General features: G+C 41.9%; 1 protein-coding gene across 1 annotated transcript in view; it reads left to right on the top strand.

The window, feature by feature from the left end:
- glmna (glomulin, FKBP associated protein a) overlaps positions 1 to 18,147 on the top strand; it is a 46,217-nt gene that overhangs the window by 17,286 nt on the left and 10,784 nt on the right. Inside the window, exons 7-16 of the mRNA XM_061941144.2 lie at positions 67 to 166; positions 4,241 to 4,419; positions 4,486 to 4,539; positions 8,650 to 8,680; positions 8,778 to 8,867; positions 8,947 to 8,988; positions 15,385 to 15,458; positions 15,531 to 15,615; positions 15,685 to 15,794; positions 17,683 to 17,746. Coding sequence (XP_061797128.2) covers positions 67 to 166; positions 4,241 to 4,419; positions 4,486 to 4,539; positions 8,650 to 8,680; positions 8,778 to 8,867; positions 8,947 to 8,988; positions 15,385 to 15,458; positions 15,531 to 15,615; positions 15,685 to 15,794; positions 17,683 to 17,746 — 829 coding nt within the window. The remainder of the gene's footprint in view (positions 1 to 66; positions 167 to 4,240; positions 4,420 to 4,485; positions 4,540 to 8,649; positions 8,681 to 8,777; positions 8,868 to 8,946; positions 8,989 to 15,384; positions 15,459 to 15,530; positions 15,616 to 15,684; positions 15,795 to 17,682; positions 17,747 to 18,147) is intronic.

The following is an 18,147-nucleotide window of genomic DNA, read 5'->3' as shown; positions in this document are numbered from 1 at the left end:
TCCGCTAATTTTTTTAATGTTCCAATTGTACGAGTGTCTGATCTTATGGTTGTTTCTGTTTTGCAGCTGTATGAGCGCTCTGAGTCGCCCTCTTCTGGAGGTACAGCTCAATGATCCAGACACGTTGACTTTTTCTCCGCTCAGGAATTTTGCCACAGAGATTCTGGTACGACTAACTTTTTAACGTCAATTGAAAATACAGATTTCGCACATCGTTTCACTTTTAGTCAGATTCAGTTTCTGACAACCTAACAAACTTGTCCACTTTTCTGCGTCCCATTAACAGTCTTGTCATGTTTTCAATACCCTGCGCGAGTCCCACCGTGTTCCTCAGAAAACACGTTTGCTATCCTGTTCTCAACTCCCTCAGTTCTGTCGGCCCTCCATGACATCACTGGTTGGTAGAGTGGCCGTGCCAGCATCTTGAGGGTTACAGGTTCGATCCCCGCTTCCGCCATCCTAGTCACTGCCGTTGTGTCCTTGGGCACTTTACCCATCTTCTCCCAGTGCCACCCACACTGGTTTAAATGTAACTTAGATATTCGGTTTCACTATGTAAAAGCGCTTTGAGTCACTAAAGAAAAGCGCTATATAAATATAATTCACTTCACTTCACTGGTTGACTCGACAGTAGTTCTCTGTTCTCGAACACAGATACACACGTACTTTACTTGTTTTAGTAAGGCACTTCATCTTTAGTAAGATGAAGTGCACAGTAGTGCTCCCGATATCATGTAAACACTGTACTGACCTGAAAATAAGACCTTTTCAAAACTCCATCCATCCATTTTCTACCGCTTATTCCCTTCGGGGTCGCGGGGGGCGCTGGAGCCTATCCCAGCTACAATCGGGCGGAAGGCGGGGTACACCCTGGACAAGTCACCACCTCATCGCAGGGCCAACACAGATAGACGGACAACATTCACACTCACATTCACACACTAGGGCCAATTTAGTGTTGCCAATCAACCTATCCCCAGGTGCATGTTTTTGGAGGTGGGAGGAAGCTGGAGTACCCGGAGGGAACCCACGCAGTCACGGGGAGAACTTGCAAACTCCACACAGAAAGATCCCGAGGCCGGGATTGAACTCACGACTACTCAGGACCTTCGTATTGTGAGGCTACCACCGTGTTGCCCTACCTTGCGATGTGTTCCTGATAATCATATGCATTATCTTCAATGACTAAAGTATCAATATTCCATCCATCCATCTTCTTCCGCTTATCCGAGGTCGGGTCGCGGGGGCAGCAGCTTAAACAGGAAAGCCCAGACTTCCCTCCCCCAGCCACTTCGTCCAGCTCCTCCCGGGGGATCCCGAGGCGTTCCCAGGCCAGCCGGGAGAGATAGTCTTCCCAGCGTGTCCTGGGTCTTCCCCGTGGCCTCCTACCGGTCGGACGTGCCCGAAACACCTTCCTAGGGAGGCGTTCGGGTGGCATCCTGACGAGATGCCCGAACCACCTCATCTGGCTCCTCTCGATGTGGAGGAGCAGCGGCTTTACTTTGAGCTCCCCCCGGATGACAGAGCTTCTCACCCTATCTCTCGGTGGAGGAAACTCATTTCGGCCGCTTGTACCCATGATCTTGTCCTTTTGGTCATGACTCAAAGCTCATGACCATAGGTGAGGATGGGAACGTAGATCGACCGGTAAATCGAGAGCTTTGCCTTCCGGCTCAGCTCCTTCTTCACCACAACGGATCGATACAGCGTCCGCATTACTGAAGACGCCGCACCGATCCGCCTGTCGATCTCACGATCCACTCTTCCCCCACTCGTGAACAAGACTCCGAGGTACTTGAACTCCTCCACTTGGGGCAAGATCTCCTCCCCAACCCGGAGATGGCACTCCACCCTTTTCCGGGAGAGAACCATGGACTCGGACTTGGAGGTGCTGATTCTCATCCCAGTCGCTTCACACTCGGCTGCGAACCGATCCAGTGAGAGCTGAAGATCTTGGCCAGAGGAAGCCATCAGGACCACATCATCTGCAAATAGCAGAGACCTAATCCTGCAGCCACCAAACCAGATACCCTCAACGCCTTGACTGCGCCTAGAAATTCTGTTCATAAAGGTTATGAACAGAATCGGTGACAAAGGGCAGCCTTGGCGGAGTCCAACCCTCACTGGAAACAGGTCTGACTTACTGCCGGCAATGCGGACCAAGCTCTGACACTGATTATACAGGGAGCGAACTGCCACAACAAGACAGTCCGTTACCCCATACTCTCTGAGCACTCCCCACAGGACTTCCGTACACGGTCGAATGCCTTCTCCAAGTCCACAAAGCACATGTAGACTGGTTGGGCAAACTCCCATGCACCCTCAAGGACCCTGCCGAGAGTATAGAGCTGGTCCACAGTTCCACGACCAGGACGAAAACCTCCTGAATCCGAGGTTCGACTATCCGGCGTAGGCTCCTCTCCAGTACACCCAAATAGACCTTACCGGGAAGGCTGAGGAGTGTGATCTCACGATACTTGGAACACACCCTCCGGTTCCCCTTCTTAAAGAGAGGAACCACCACCCCGGTCTGCCAATCCAGAGGTACCGCCCCCGATGTCCACGCGATGTTGCAGAGTCTTGTCAACCAAGACAGCCCCACAACATCCAGAGCCTTAAGGAACTCCGGGCGGATCTCATCCACCCCCGGGGCCTTACCACCGAGGAGCTTTTTAACTACCTCCGCAACCTCAGCCCCAGAAATAGGAGAGCCCACCACAGATTCCCCAGGCCCTGCTTCCTCATAGGAAGACGTGCTGGTAGGAATGAGGAGGTCTTCGAAGTATTCTCTCCACCGATCCACAACATCCGCAGTCGAGGTCAATATTCATTATCAATATTTGGATTTGATATTAAAGCATAAGGAACTGGTATCAGCGATATACATATTTCAGTATCAATCAGCACATCACTAGCATAGAGGATGACACCAGAGCAATTTGATTGGAGAATGGTTACGGGCTCTCATCTCCAGGACGTCCGTCCCTCATTTAGCATTCAGTGAGTTGCTTACCGTATTTTTCGGACTATAAGGCGCACTTAAAATCCTTTCATTTTCTCAAAAATCGACGGTGCGCCTTATAACCCGGTGCGCCTAATGTACGGAATAATTTTGGTTGTGCTTACCGACCTCGAAGCTATTGTATTTGGTACATGGTGAAATGATAAGTGTGACCAGTAGATGGCAGTCACACATAAGAGATACATGTAGACTGCAATATGACTCAGGTAAACAACACCAAAATGTTATATGTTCCATTGAAAATATAGAACATTACACACGGCGCTCAAAAATCTATCAAAATGTTTTAGTACGACTTTGGTAAGCTACGAAGCCGCACCGCTTGATGGATTGTACTGTGCTTCAACATACGAGTATTATTATGGTGTGTGTGTGTATAAGGTAATATTGGCGTTTTGTTTCGCAATATTATGCAAATGCAACTTTTCTTACCTTCTGGTACCTGCTGATCTGTATTTGGGATCTGCATAAGTCCTGAAAATTTGCGCGAGTACGCCTTTGTAGTCCGTGCCGATGCCGTAGTCGATAAGCTTCTTCTTTTTCTCTATCTTCTTGTTATGGGACATTCATCCTCTGCTGTTGCCATTTCTAATATAAAGTAGTGTAAAGTTCTTACTTATATTTGTCAGTAAACTCGCTAAAACATACCGGTGTAGTGAGTTTACATTATTCACCCAAGGAACTTATTAGAAAGTTCCGGTCGGACGGTTTTTCACGGGACACGTTGTTGTTGTTTCCGGATGAGGAGATGCTGCTCCATTATTGATTTAAGTAAAGTCTGAATGCCATTAAAACAGTTAGCTCCATCTTTTGACACTTCTTTCACTCCCGTCCTAACAAAGATGACAGAGAAAAGACGCTGCCGAAGGTGAGCCACGTAAATAAGACCGCCAACAAAACGGCGCATCCTGAAGTGACGGTCAGAAAGATGATCTGTAAAACATCATCTATGCAACATTTTGACCAAAGAACCAGCATTACATGTTATGTAGACCACAAGGAAGTGTTTTACATCTAGAAAAAAAATAAAATAATATGACCCCTTTAATGCTTCCTGTAATCTGGTGCGCATAAGTGATATGAAATATGAAAAAATACCTGACTAGACACGCTCACCGGCGGTGCTCCTTATAATCCGGGTGTGCCCTATGGTCCGGAAAATACGCTATATTTGCAGGTGTGACTTTACAGCCCAGTGTGTTCTTGTGCCTCCTGCAGAACAACCTCAACACTATCGGAGAGTCCGTGCCGCGCCTCGTGTATCGGCCTCTGTCCAAACGCAAAGAGTCCGGCTTTTTAGAGGAGGAAGTGCGTTACCCCAAAGAGTCACTGGCCAGCTTGGCTCACCTGGTGTTCGTCCATCACCTGGCTGTGGACACCATCCCCTGTGTCTTTAAGTAAGGACGGTGCCTTCAAACCGTCTGATCTTTGGTGATATTCTGAATTGTTCTTACTTCTTGCAGTCCAGTGTTTTGTCTCCGTTGCAATATGGAGCACATCTTCATCCTGCTGTCCAGGTGAACTGTTCACAACACATATGCACAACATTTAGACATGAAGTGGTGTGTGCACAAATATTACAGTGCATCCTAAAAGTAATCACAGCGCTTCACCTGTTCCATACTTTGTTATCTTACAGCAGTGGTTCTTAACCTTGGTTTGATCGAACCCTAGGGCAGTGTTTTTCAACCACTATACCGCGCTAGTGCCGTGAGATACAGTCTGGTGTGCCGTAGAAGATAATCTAGTTTCACTTATTTGGGTTAAAAATATTTTCTGCAAACCAGTAATTATAGTCTGCACATTATGTCTTGTTGTTGAGTGTCGGTGCTGTCTAGAGCTCGGCAGAGTAACCGTGTAATACTCTTCCATATCAGTAGGTGGCAGCCGGTAGCTAATTGCGTTGTAGATGTCGGGAACAGCGGGAGGCAGCGTGCAGGTAAAAAGGTGTCTAATGCTTAAACCAAAAATAAACAAAAGGTGAGTGCCCCTAAGAAAAGGCATTGAAGCTTAGGGAAGGCTATGCAGAACAAAACTAAAACTGAACTGGCTACAAAGTAAACAAAAACAGAATGCTGGACGACAGCAAAGACTTACTGTGGAGCAAAGACGGCGTCCACAAAGTACATCCGAACATGACACGACAATCAACAATGTCCCTACAAAGAAGGAAAAAAACAACTGAAATATTCTTGATTGCTAAAACAAAGCAGGTGTGGGGAATAGCGGTCAAGGAAGACATGAAACTGCTACAGGAAAATACCAAAAAAAGAGAAAAAGCCATCAAAATAGGAGCGCAAGACAAGAACTAAAACACTACAAACAGGAAAACGGCAAAAAACTCAAAATAAGTCAGGGCGTGATGTGACAGGTGGTGACAGTACACCTACTTTGAGACAAGAGCAACATTGATGCACGCTTGGTTATGCTTTAAAGTCATACCCAACAATTGACTTTAAACTTTTTACTGTCAACTGTGTTTCGTTTTTTAATGATTTCTGCTGGTGGTGTGCCTCCGAATTTTTTCAACGCAAAAAATGTGCCTTGGCTCAAAAAAGGTTGAAAAACACTGCCTGAGGGCATTGGTTCTTAAACTTTTTTCAGTGATGTACCCCCTGTGAATTTTTTTTAAATTCAAGTACCCCCTAATCAGAGCAAAGCATTTTTGGTTGAAAAAAAGAGATAAAGAAGTAAAATACAGCAATATGTCATCAGTTTCTGATATATTAAATTGTATAACAGTGCAAAATATTGCTCAATTGTAGTGGTCTTTCTTGAACTATTTGGAAAAAAAGATAGGTTTTTATTTATATTTATAAAGGATTTTTGAATTGTTGCTGTTTTTAGAATATTTAAAAAAAATCTCACGTACCCCTTGGCGTACCTTCAAGTACCCCCATTTGAGAACCATTGCCCTAGGGGTTTGGTGAGTCTGCCTCAGGGGTTCGGCGGAGCCTCTGCCGCGGAGGTCAAGACACACCCGACTCATCGTGTAAATAAGAACTTCTCCCTATTGGCGTATTACGGATACCCCCGAACAATGTTCCCTCTAATTAGGTGTGTAATTTGTTGTGAGTTCATGTACTGTGTTGGTTTTGTTCTTTGAACAAGATGATGTTCATGCACGGTTCATTTTGTGCACCAGTAAAAAAACCATATAACTTTGTCTTTAATTGGAAAAAAACATTTTATTTTTCACTAAAGAAGGGTTCGGTGTATGCGCATATGAAACTGGTGGGGTTCGGTACCTCCAACAAGGTTAAGAACCACTGTCTTACAGCCTTATTCCAAAATGAAATACATTTATTTGTGTCCTCTACACAGTTCCACACACAATGCCTCATAATAAACTATAAATGTATTTTTTATTTGGCTAATTTATTACTAATTACTTAGTTGATGCACTTTTGGCAGAAATTCCAGCCTCAAGTCTTTTTGAATACGATGCCACAAGCTTGGCACACCTATCTTTGGGCACTTTCAACCATTCCTCTTTGCAGCACCTCTTAAGCTCCATCAGCTTGGATGGGAAGGTTTTCATCCAGAATGTCTCTGTACACTGCTGCGTTCATCTTTCCCTCTATCCTGACTCGTCTCCCAGTTCCTGCCACTGAGAAGCATCCCCACGGCATGATGCTGCCACCACCATGCTTCACTGTAGGCATGGTATTGGCCTGGTGATGAGCGGTGCCTGATTTTCTCCAAACATTCTTGCCAAAGACTTCAATCTTTGTCTCATTAGACCAGAGAATTTAGTTTCTCATGGTCTAAGAGTCTTTCAGGTACATTCTGGAAAACTTTTGACTAAGAAATGGCTTCCGTCTGGCCACTGATTGGTGGATTGTCCTTCTTGAAGGTTCTCCTCTCTTCACAGAGGAATGCTGTAGCTCTGACAGTGTGACCACGGTCTTGGTCACCTCCCAGACTAGACTAAGATGAATGCAGCAATGTACAGAGACATCCTGGATGAAAACCTTCGCATCCAACCTGATTGAGGTTGAGAGGTGCTGCAAAGAGGAATGGTTGAAAGTGCCCAAAGATAGGTGTCCCAAGGTTGTGGTATTGTATTCAAAAAACTTGAGGCTGGAATTGCTGCATAAACTAAGTATTAAGTTAAAGGCCTACTGAAATGCAATTTTCTTATTTAAACGGGGATAGCAGGTCCATTCTATGTGTCATACCTGATCATTTCGCGATATTGCCATATTTAGAGAACATCGACGATAAAGTTCGCAACTTTTGGTCGCTGATAAAAAAGCCTTGCTTGTACCGGAAGTAGCAGACGGGTAGCGTGACGTCACAGGTTGTGGAGCTCCTCACATCTGCACATTGTTTACAATCATGGCCACCAGCAACGAGAGCGATTCGGACCGAGAAAGCGACGATTTCCCCATTAATTTGAGCGAGGATGAAAGATTTGTGGATGAGGAAAGTGAGAGTGAAGGACTAGAGGGCAGTGGGAGCGATTCAGATAGGGAAGATGCTGTGAGAGGCGGGTGGGACCTGATATTCAGCTGGGAATGACTAAAACAGTAAATAAACACAAGACATATATATACTCTATTAGCCACAACACAACCAGGCTTATATTTAATATGCCACAAATTAATCCCGCATAACAAACACCTCCCCCCTCCCGTCCATATAACCCGCCAATACAACTCAAACACCTGCACAACACACTCAGTCCCACAGCCCAAAGTACCGTTCACCTCTCCAAAGTTCATACAGCACATATATTTCCCCAAAGTCCCCAAAGTTACGTACGTGACATGCACATAGTGGCACGCACGTACGGGCAAGCGATCAAATGTTTGGAAGCCGCAGCTGCATGCGTACTCACGGTACCGTTTCTGCGTATCCAACTCAAAGTCCTTCTGGTAAGAGTCTCTGTTGTCCCAGTTCTCCACAGGCCAATGGTAAAGCTTGACTGTCATCTTCCGGGAATGTAAACAATGAAACACTGGCTGTGTTATCCGGCACACCAGTCAAGGGGTGCATTCTACGTCAGGGGTGCGTTATCCAGCACAACACCTGCCGCAATACACCGCTTCCCACCTACAGCTTTTTTCTTTGCTGTCTCCATTGTTCTTTGAACAAATTGCAAAAGATTCACCAACACAGATGTCCAGAATACTGTGGAATTTTGCGATGAAAACAGACGACTTAATAGCTGGCCACCATGCTGTCCCAAAATGCCCTCTACAATCTGTGACGTCACGCCCAGGCGTCATCATACCGAGACGTTTTCAGCAGGATATTTCGCGCAAAATTTAAAATTGCACTTTAGTAAGCTAACCCGGCCGTATTGGCATGTGTTGCAATGTTAAGATTTCATCATTGATATATAAACTATCAGACTGCGTGGTCGGTAGTAGTGGGTTTCAGTAGGCCTTTAAGGGTCTGAATACTTATGTACATGTCATTTTTTAAAGTATTAATACATTTGTTATATTTCTAAAAAATGTTTTTACATTGTCATTATGGGGTATTGTGTGTAGACTTTTGAGGACAAAATGAATGTATTCCATTCTGGAATAAGGCTACTTTCCGGTTGCACTGTATGTATATAATACAGCACAACAGGTGCCATTGTTCAACTCCGATGTGGTTCTTGTAATTGTCAGAACTGAAGAGTCTAGGATTCAGAAAGGACTGGTAAGTCAAGTTGATGTTTTAGTCACTTTTGGTATAAAAAATCAATCCTGACGATGCAGACGTAGTAGTCGCATGTTCATGTTCCACTGTGCCACAGGAGCTTTATGAGAAGAGTCTTGTGCGTGTGGATGATGGCAGTCTGCCTGCAAACCTGCTGGAAATCAAAACCTTCCTGGCGGTTCCACGGGTAAACTTTTGTATAAGCCTTTTTCTTTACTTTGGCCTTTCACAATAAGTGCCTTACTTGTACACTGTTTTTGTTTCAGACCTTAACGAAAGTCATGACGATATGTCCAAGACGCGATTTGGTAAGTCATCGTCAAAAAACTGTATCCTAAAGTTTGTGATATTGGAATTATTCTCTGCCACTACAACTTTCTTAGGTAGACCTGCACCTTTTAATAAGATCCCATAAAAGAGCATCTAGTCCACATCATTCCTAAAATAAAATACTAATGTAAATACTAAAAATATACACAGACTCCTTCCATTTAAAAGACTTGGATACAGTAAAGTATTCTGGGGAAATTAGTATTTTTCGCCAATTTCTATATTTTGAAAGTAACAATATTTCTTGTATACCTATAAAATTGGATAACATGCATGTTAAATGTTAGCATACTAGCAAGATAGCGCTCGGTAACAATATCATTTTCTGTTAGTTTCAGACATCCTGTAAAATGCTAACACTTAGCAAGATAGCGCCAAATATTACCCATGCTTTTTAGCTTTAGACCTTCAAAATTGGTTAAAATGCTAACATTTAGCATGCTGGCAGAATAGCACCAAGTAATAATATTCAGACCTTGTAGTTTTAGGCCGACAAAATTGGCTACAATTTTAACACTCAACATGCTAAAATTGGTTAACACAAGCTAGCACTTAGCATGCTAGCAGATGAACGACAGGTACTATAACAATATTCATACCTTTTTAGTTTTAGACCTCCAAAATTGGTTAACACATGCTAACACTTAGCATGCTAGCAGATTAACGACAAGTACTATAGCAATATTCATACATATTTAGTTTTAGACCTACAAAATTGGTTAACGCATGCTAGCAGATTAGCGACAAGTACTATAACAATATCCATGCCTTTTAGTTTTAGACCTACAAAATTGGTCAACACAAGCTAACACTTAGCATGCTAGCAGATTAACGACAAGTACTATAACAATATTCATACCTTTTTAGTTTTAGACCTACAAAATTGGTTAAAGCATGCTATCAGATTAACGACAAGTACTACAACAATATTCATACCTTTTTAGTTTTAGACCTACAAAATTGGTTAAAGCATGCTAGCAGATTAGCGACAAGTACTATAACAATTTCCATGCCTTTTAGTTTTAGACCTACAAAATTGGTCAACAAAAGCTAACACTTAGCATGCTAGCAGATTAACGACAGGTACTATAACAATGTTCATACCTTTTTAGTTTTAGACTTACAAAATTGGTCAAGACAAGCTAATATTTAGCATGCTAGCAGATTAATGACAAGTACTTTAACATTATCCATGCCTTTTAGTTTTAGACCTACAAAATTGGTCAACACAAGCTAACATTTATCATACTAGCAGATTAACGACAGTACTATAACAATATTCATACCTTTTTAGATTTAGACCTCCAAAATTGGTCAACACAAGCTAACACTTAGCATACTAGCAGATTAACAACAGGTACTATAACATTATTCATACTTTTTTAGTTTTAGACCTACAAAATTGGTTAACACTTGCTAAGATTTAGCATGCTAGCAGATTAGCGACAAGTACTATAGCAATATTCATACATATTTAGTTTTAGACCTACAAAATTGGTTAACGCATGCTAGCAGATTAGCGACAAGTACTATAACAATATCCATGCCTTTTAGTTTTAGACCTACAAAATTGGTCAACACGAGCTAACACTTAGCATGCTAGCAGATTAACGACAGGTACTATAACAATATTCATACCTTTTTAGTTTTAGACCTACAAAATTGGTTAACACATGCTAACACTTAGCATGCTAGCAGATTAACGACAAGTACTGTGACAATATTCATACATTTTTAGTTTTAAACCTACAAAATTGGTTAACGCTTGCTATCAGATTAACGATAAATACTATAACAATATCTATGCCTTTTTAGTTTAAGACCTCCAAAATTGGTCAACACAAGTTAACACTTAGCATACTAGCATATTAACGACAAGTACTATAGCAATATTCATACATATTTAGTTTTAGACCTACAAAATTGGTCAACACAAGTTAACACTTAGCATACTAGCATATTAACGACAAGTACTATAGCAATATTCATACATATTTAGTTTTAGACCTACAAAATTGGTTAACGCATGCTAGCAGATTAGCGACAAGTACTATAACAATATCCATGCCTTTTAGGTTTAGACCTACAAAATTGGTCAACACAAGCTAACACTTAGCATGTTAGCAGATTAACAACAAGTACTTTAACAATATCCATACCTTTTTAGTTTTAGACCTACTAAATTGGTCAACACAAGCTAGCATTTAGCATGCTAGCAGATTAACGACAGGTACTATAACAATATTCATACCTTTTTAGTTTTAGACCTACAAAATTGGTTAACACATGCTAACACTTAGCATGCTAGCAGATTAACGACAAGTACTGTGACAATATTCATACATTTTTAGTTTTAAACCTACAAAATTGGTTAACGCATGCTATCAGATTAACGATAAATACTATAACAATATCTATGCCTTTTTAGTTTAAGACCTCCAAAATTGGTCAACACAAGTTAACACTTAGCATACTAGCATATTAACGACAAGTACTATAGCAATATTCATACATATTTAGTTTTAGACCTACAAAATTGGTTAACGCATGCTAGCAGATTAGCGACAAGTACTATAACAATATCCATGCCTTTTAGGTTTAGACCTACAAAATTGGTCAACACAAGCTAACACTTAGCATGCTAGCAGATTAACAACAAGTACTATAACAATATCCATACCTTTTTAGTTTTAGACCTACTAAATTGGTCAACACAAGCTAGCATTTAGCATGCTAGCAGATTAACGACAGGTACTATAACAATATTCATACCGTTTTAGTTTTAGACCTACAAAATTGGTTATAATGCTAACATTCTAACACTTAGCATACTAGCAGAATAACACCAAATAATTTCCATGCCTTTTTTTAGACCTACAAATTTGGTAGAAAATGCTGATTTGTTAACACTTCGCAAGCTATCAGTAGAACGTAAAGTAACAAACAATATCAATGCCTTTTTAGCATGGATATTGTCTTTTATCTATGTCTATATAATTGGCTAACATGCTAGCAATTTTTTGTTTTTCTTTGAATTATATCCAAGACTTTTGGTTTTATACCTACAGAATTGGCCAAAATGAGAACATGTTAACAGTTAGCATGCTAGCGCCTGGCGTGACAGAGTGCTAAATGTTAGGAACCGTTTGTAAATATGGGAGTAGTTTATTCTGGAATACACCAACATTATCTAATTGGAATTTCAATTTTACTTTCTGTTTGCAACCTCAGTTCAAATTAAATGTAAAAATATTTTAATTGAGTTGGTATTTGGGAAACAACCGCAATTGAATTCAGTTTTGCACAAGTCTGATTGATAGAGGACAATATATTGAATTATTTTGCTTTCAGTTGTCAGAGAAGTACAAAGCCCAAAACCAGTGAAGTTGGTACGTTGTGTAATTCATAAAATAAAAACAGAATACAATGATTTGCAAATCCTTTTCAACCCATATTCAATTGAATAGACTGCAAAGAAAAGATACTTAATGTTTGAACTGGTAAACTTTATTTTTTGCAAATATTACTTAATTTGGAATTTAAGGCCTGCTACATGTTTCAAAAAAGCTGGCACAAGTGGCAAAAAAGACTGAGAAAGTTGAGGAATGCTCATCAAACACTTATTTGGAACATCCCACAGGTGAACAGGCTAATTGGGAACAGGTGGGTGCCATGATTGGGTATAAAAGCAGCTTCCATGAAATGCTCAGTCATTCACAAACAAGGATGGGGCGAGGGTCACCACTTTGTCAACAAATGCGTGAGCAAATTGCCCAACAGTTTAAGAACAACATTTCTCAACCAGCTATTGCAAGGAATTTAGTTCAAAAGATTTAGAGAATTTGGAGAAAGGCGGAAAACCAACATTGAATGCGTGTGACCTTCGATCCCTCAGGTAAAAGTGACATCAGTGTGTGAAGGATATCACCACAGGGGCTCAGGAACACTTCAGAAAACCACAATCAGTAACTACAGTTGGTCGCTACATCTGTAAGTGCAAGTTAAAACTCTACTATGCAAAGCCAAAGCAATTTATCAACAACACCCAGAAACGCCGCCGGCTTCGTGGGTCTGAGCTCATCTAAGATGGACTGATACAAAGTGGAAAGTGTTCTGTGGTCTGACGAGTCCACATTTCAAATTGTTTTTGGAAACTGTGGACGTCGTGTCCTCCGGGAAACAAAGAGGAAAAGAACCATCCGGATTGTTATAGGGGCAAAGTTGAAAAGCCAGCATCTGTGATGGTATGGGGGTGTATTAGTGCCCAAGACATGGGTAACTTACACATCTGTGAAGGCACCAATAATGCTGAAAGGTACATACAGGTTTTGGAGCAACATATGTTGCCATCCAAGCGATGTTATCATGGACGCCCCTGCTTATTTCAGCAAGACAATGCCCAGCCACGTGTTATAACAGCAAGGCTTCATAGTAAAAGAGTGCGGGTACTAGACTGGCCTGCCTGTAGTCCAGACCTGTCTCCCATTGAAAATGTGTGGCGCATTATGAAGCCTAAAATACCACAACGGAGACCCCCGGACTGTTGAACAACTTAAGCTGTACATCAAGCAAGAATGGGAAAGAATTCCACCTGAAAAGCTTCAAAAATTGGTCTCCTCAGTTCCCAAACGTTTACTGAGTGTTGTTAAAAGGAAAGGCCATGTAACACAGTGGTAAAAATGCCCCTGTGCCAACTTTTTTGCAATTTGTTGCTGCCATTCAATTCTAAGTTAATGATTATTTGCACAAAAAAAAATGTGTTTCTCAGTGTGAACATTAAATATCTTGTCTTTGCAGTCTATTCAATTGAATATAAGTTGAAAAGTATTTGCAAATCATTGTATTCTGTTTTTGTTTTATGAATTACATTAAGTGCCAACTTCACTGGTTTTGGGTTTTGTAGATCTTCATTGTATTTGTGTGCCTAATAATGTAATTTAATATTAATTTGAGCTACAAGCAGTGCCCCACTTTAGCCAGTAGATGTCACTCTTTGATGTTCATTCCAATAATGGTCAACACTTAATAAAGTAGTGATTTCATTTCGAGATGAATGCATCTTTAGAACTCTAAATGGGTGAATTTTGGCGAATTAAACGCCTTTCTATTATTCACTCACGAAGCGATGACGTCACAACGTGGCGTCACATCGGGAAGCAATCCACCATTTTCTCAAACACCGAGTCAAATCAGCTCTGTTATTTTCCGTTTTTTCGACTGTTTTCCGTACCTTGGAGACATCATGCCTCGTCGGTGTGTTGTCGGAGGGTGTAACAACACGAACAGGGACGGATTCAAGTTGCACCAGTGGCCCAAAGATGCGAAAGTGGCAAGAAATTGGACGTTTGTTCCGCACACTTTACCGACGAAAGCTATGCTACGACAGAGATGGCAAGAATGTGTGGATATCCTGCGACACTCGAAGCAGATGCATTTCCAACAATAAAGTCAAAGAAATCTGCCGCCAGACCCCCATTGAGTCTGCCGGAGTGTGTGAGCAATTCAGGGACAAAGGACCTCGGTAGCACGGCAAGCAATGGCGGCAGTTTGTTCCCGCAGACGAGCGAGCTAAACCCCCTGGATGTCTTGGCTCACACCGTCCCTTATGCCACCGAAGATGATCAAGAGAAGAATATCGACCCTAGCTTCCCTGGCCTGCTGACATCAACTCCAAAACTGGACAGATCAGCTTTCAGGAAAAAAGCGCGGATGAGGGTATGTCTACAGAATATATTAATTGATGAAAATTGGGCTGTCTGCACTCTCAAAGTGCATGTTGTTGCCAAATGTATTTCATATGCTGTAAACCTAGTTCATAGTTGTTAGTTTCCTTTAATGGCAAACAAACACATACCAATCGTTGGTTGGAAGGCGATCGCCGAATTCGTCCTCGCTTTCTCCCGTGTCGCTGGCTGTCGTGTCGTTTTCGATACATGCGTAATCTGTTGAATCGCTTAAGCCGCTGAAATCCGAGTCTGAATCCGAGCTAATGTCGCTATACCTTGCTGTTCTATCCACCATGTTTGTTTGTGTTGGCATCACTGTGTGACGTCACAGGAAAATGGACGGGTGTATATAACGATGGTTAAAATCAGGCACTTTGAAGCTTTTTTTAGGGATATTGCGTGATGGGTAAAATTTTGAAAATAACTTCGAAAAATAAAATAAGCCACTGGGAACTGATTTTTAATGGTTTTAACCCTTCTGAAATTGTGATAATGTTCCCCTACTGTTTGATAGTAGTTTCAGTAATGTGTTATTTCAACATTGCCCTGTGCGGGGGCTGGAGCCTATCCCAGCTGCACTCTATCCAAATGTGCATTGTTATTGCTGTGAGTGATGACATGAACATATAACATGATCTTCCACCACAGAGGAGCAAAGGTCTGAAGGTGTTCCAGCTGAGCATTGATAAGTTCGATCCTGAGGCCAAGTACCATTTTTTCAAGTGGGTTCTACCTCGCCGTCTGGAAAAGTACTTCAGAGTGTCACGTGGTCTAACCGCTGGGCCGTGTTCCAGGTTCATGCTGAAGATCAGCAGTCACTCAGGAGTGGAAGGCTACGTCATCAAAAACATCCGAAATCAGATCGACGGCGCTCTACGGGTGAAGTGCCGCCGTAAACGCCAGGGTGAGTGTTTGTCCTCGCTTATACTCGCCTGCTTGTCTTCATAGCCGGACAACGCTAACAGCTGGTTTGCGGGCGTTCATCTGCTTCCCCTGCTGCGCTCGGTCTTCACCCTCCCGGACGGCCCCGAGACTGACCTCCTGCAGTACCTGGACAGGTAAACCCTCACATGGAAATAGGCATCAAGATGAAGCAATGGCTGTACATACAAAGTATTCACAGCCCTTCACTTTATGTTATTCCACAATAGAATGCATTACTTTTGTCCTCAAAATTCTACACACAATACCCCTTAATGACAATGTGAAGGTTTTTTTTTTATTATAAAATTGTGCAAATGTATTAAAATAAAAAAATGACATGTACCGTATTTTTCGGACTATAAGTCGCAGTTTTTTTCATAGTCCAGTGCGATTTATATATGTTTTTTTCCTTCTTTATTATGCATTTTCGGCAGGTGCGACTTATACTCAGGTGCGACTTATACTCCGAAAAATACGGTACATAAGTATTGACAGCCTCTGCTCAATACTTAGTTGATGCACCTTTGGCAGAAATTCCAGCCTCAAGTCTTTTTGAATACGATGCCACAAGCTTGGCACACCTATCTTTGGGTACTTTCAACCATTCCTCTTTGCAGCACCCCTCAAGCTTCATCAGGTTGGATGGGAAGTGTTGGTTTTCATCCAGGATGTCTCTGTACATTGCTGCATTCATCTTTTCCCTCTATCCTGACTAGTCTCCCAGTTAGTTTTCATCCACGATGTCTCTGTACATTGCTGCGTTCATCTTTTCCCTCTATCCTGACTAGTGTCCCAGTTAGTTTTCATAAGGATGTCTCTGTACATTGCTGCATTCATCGTTTCCCTCTATCCTGACTAGTCTCGCAGTTAGTTTTCATCCAGGATGTCTTTGTACATTGCAGCATTCATCTTTTCCCTCTATCCTGACTAGTCTCCCAGTTAGTTTTCATCCAGGATGTCTCTGTACATTGCTGCATTCATCTTTTCCCTCTATCCTGACTAGTCTCCCAGTTAGTTTTCATCCAGGATGTCTCTGTACATTGCTGCATTCATCTTTTCCCTCTATCCTGACTAGTCTCCCAGTTAGTTTTCATCCAGGATGTCTCTGTACATTGCTGCGTTCATCTTTCCCTTTATCCTGACTAGTCTCCCAGTTAGTTTTCATCCAGGACGTCTCTGTACATTGCTGCGTTCATCTTAGTCTAGTCAGGTTGGTGACCAAGACCATGGTCACTCTGACAGAACTACAGCATTCCTATGTGGACAGAGGAGAACCTTCCAGAAGGACAATAGACCAATCAGTGGCCAGACAAAAGCCATTTCTCAGTAAAAAGTTAGCCAAAATGCACCTGAAAGACTCTTAGACCATGAGAAATTAAATTCTCTGGTCTAATGAGTCAAAGATTGAAGTCTTTGGCGTGAATGTTTGGAGGAAACCAGGCACCATTCATCACCAGGCCAATACCATCCCTACAGTGAAGCATGGTGGTGGCAGCATCATGCTGTGGGGATGGTTTTTAGTGTCAGGAACTGGGAGACTAGTCAAGATAGAGGGAAAGATGAATGCAGCAATGCACTGAGACATCCTGGATGAAAACCTTCCCATCCAACCTGATGGAGCTTGAGAGGTGCTGCTAAGAGTAATGGTTGAAAGTGCCCAAAGATGGGTGTGCCAAGCTTGTGGCATCGTATTCAAAAAGACTTAAGGCTGGAATTGCTGCCAAAGGTGCATCAACTAAGTGTTGAACAAAGGCTCAGAACATATGTGATTTCTTAGATTTTTATTTTTAATAAATTAGCAAAATTTAAAAATAAAACCTTTTCATATTGTCATCATGTGGTATTGTGTGTAGAATTTTGAGGGCAAAAATGAATGTATTCCATTTTGGAATAAGGTCTGTAACATAAAATGTGGAACAAGTGAAGTGCTGTGAATACTTTCCTTGTGCGCTGTATAAAAACGGTTGTGTGTTGGAGGACTGAGTATTTGTTAAATAAGATGAAGTGCGTGTGTGCAAACAGACTGATGGAGTGTCTGAACCTGCTGCGTTACCTCCTGATAAGAGACAAAGTGACCGACAACAAGGTAAACGTCGTTCTTAATTCACCACATCACTGCCTAAGCCACCCTCAAAATGTTCCTTCCTGGGACCCAAATGTACTCAAATCCACCATATCTTGTCAAAGCATCAACATTAGGGATGTCCGATGATATTGGACTGCTGATATCATCGGCCGATAAATGCTTTAAAATGTAATATCGGAAATTATCGGTCTCGGTTTCAAAAAGTCAAATTTATGACTTTTTAAAACGCCGCTGTGTACACGGACGTAAGGAGAAGTAGAGAGCGCCAATAAACCTTAAAGGCACTGCCTTTGTGTGCCGGCCCAATCACATAATATCTATGGCTTTTCACACACACAAGTGAATGCCATACAGGTCACACTGAGGGTGGCCGTATAAACAACTTTAACACTGTTACAAAT

This window comes from Nerophis lumbriciformis, linkage group LG03 (genome assembly GCF_033978685.3).
Source record: "Nerophis lumbriciformis linkage group LG03, RoL_Nlum_v2.1, whole genome shotgun sequence".
Taxonomy (NCBI): Eukaryota; Metazoa; Chordata; class Actinopteri; order Syngnathiformes; family Syngnathidae; genus Nerophis; species Nerophis lumbriciformis.
The sequence above is the reverse complement of the archived record's forward strand: the minus strand, read 5'-3'. Positions and strand labels throughout refer to the sequence as shown.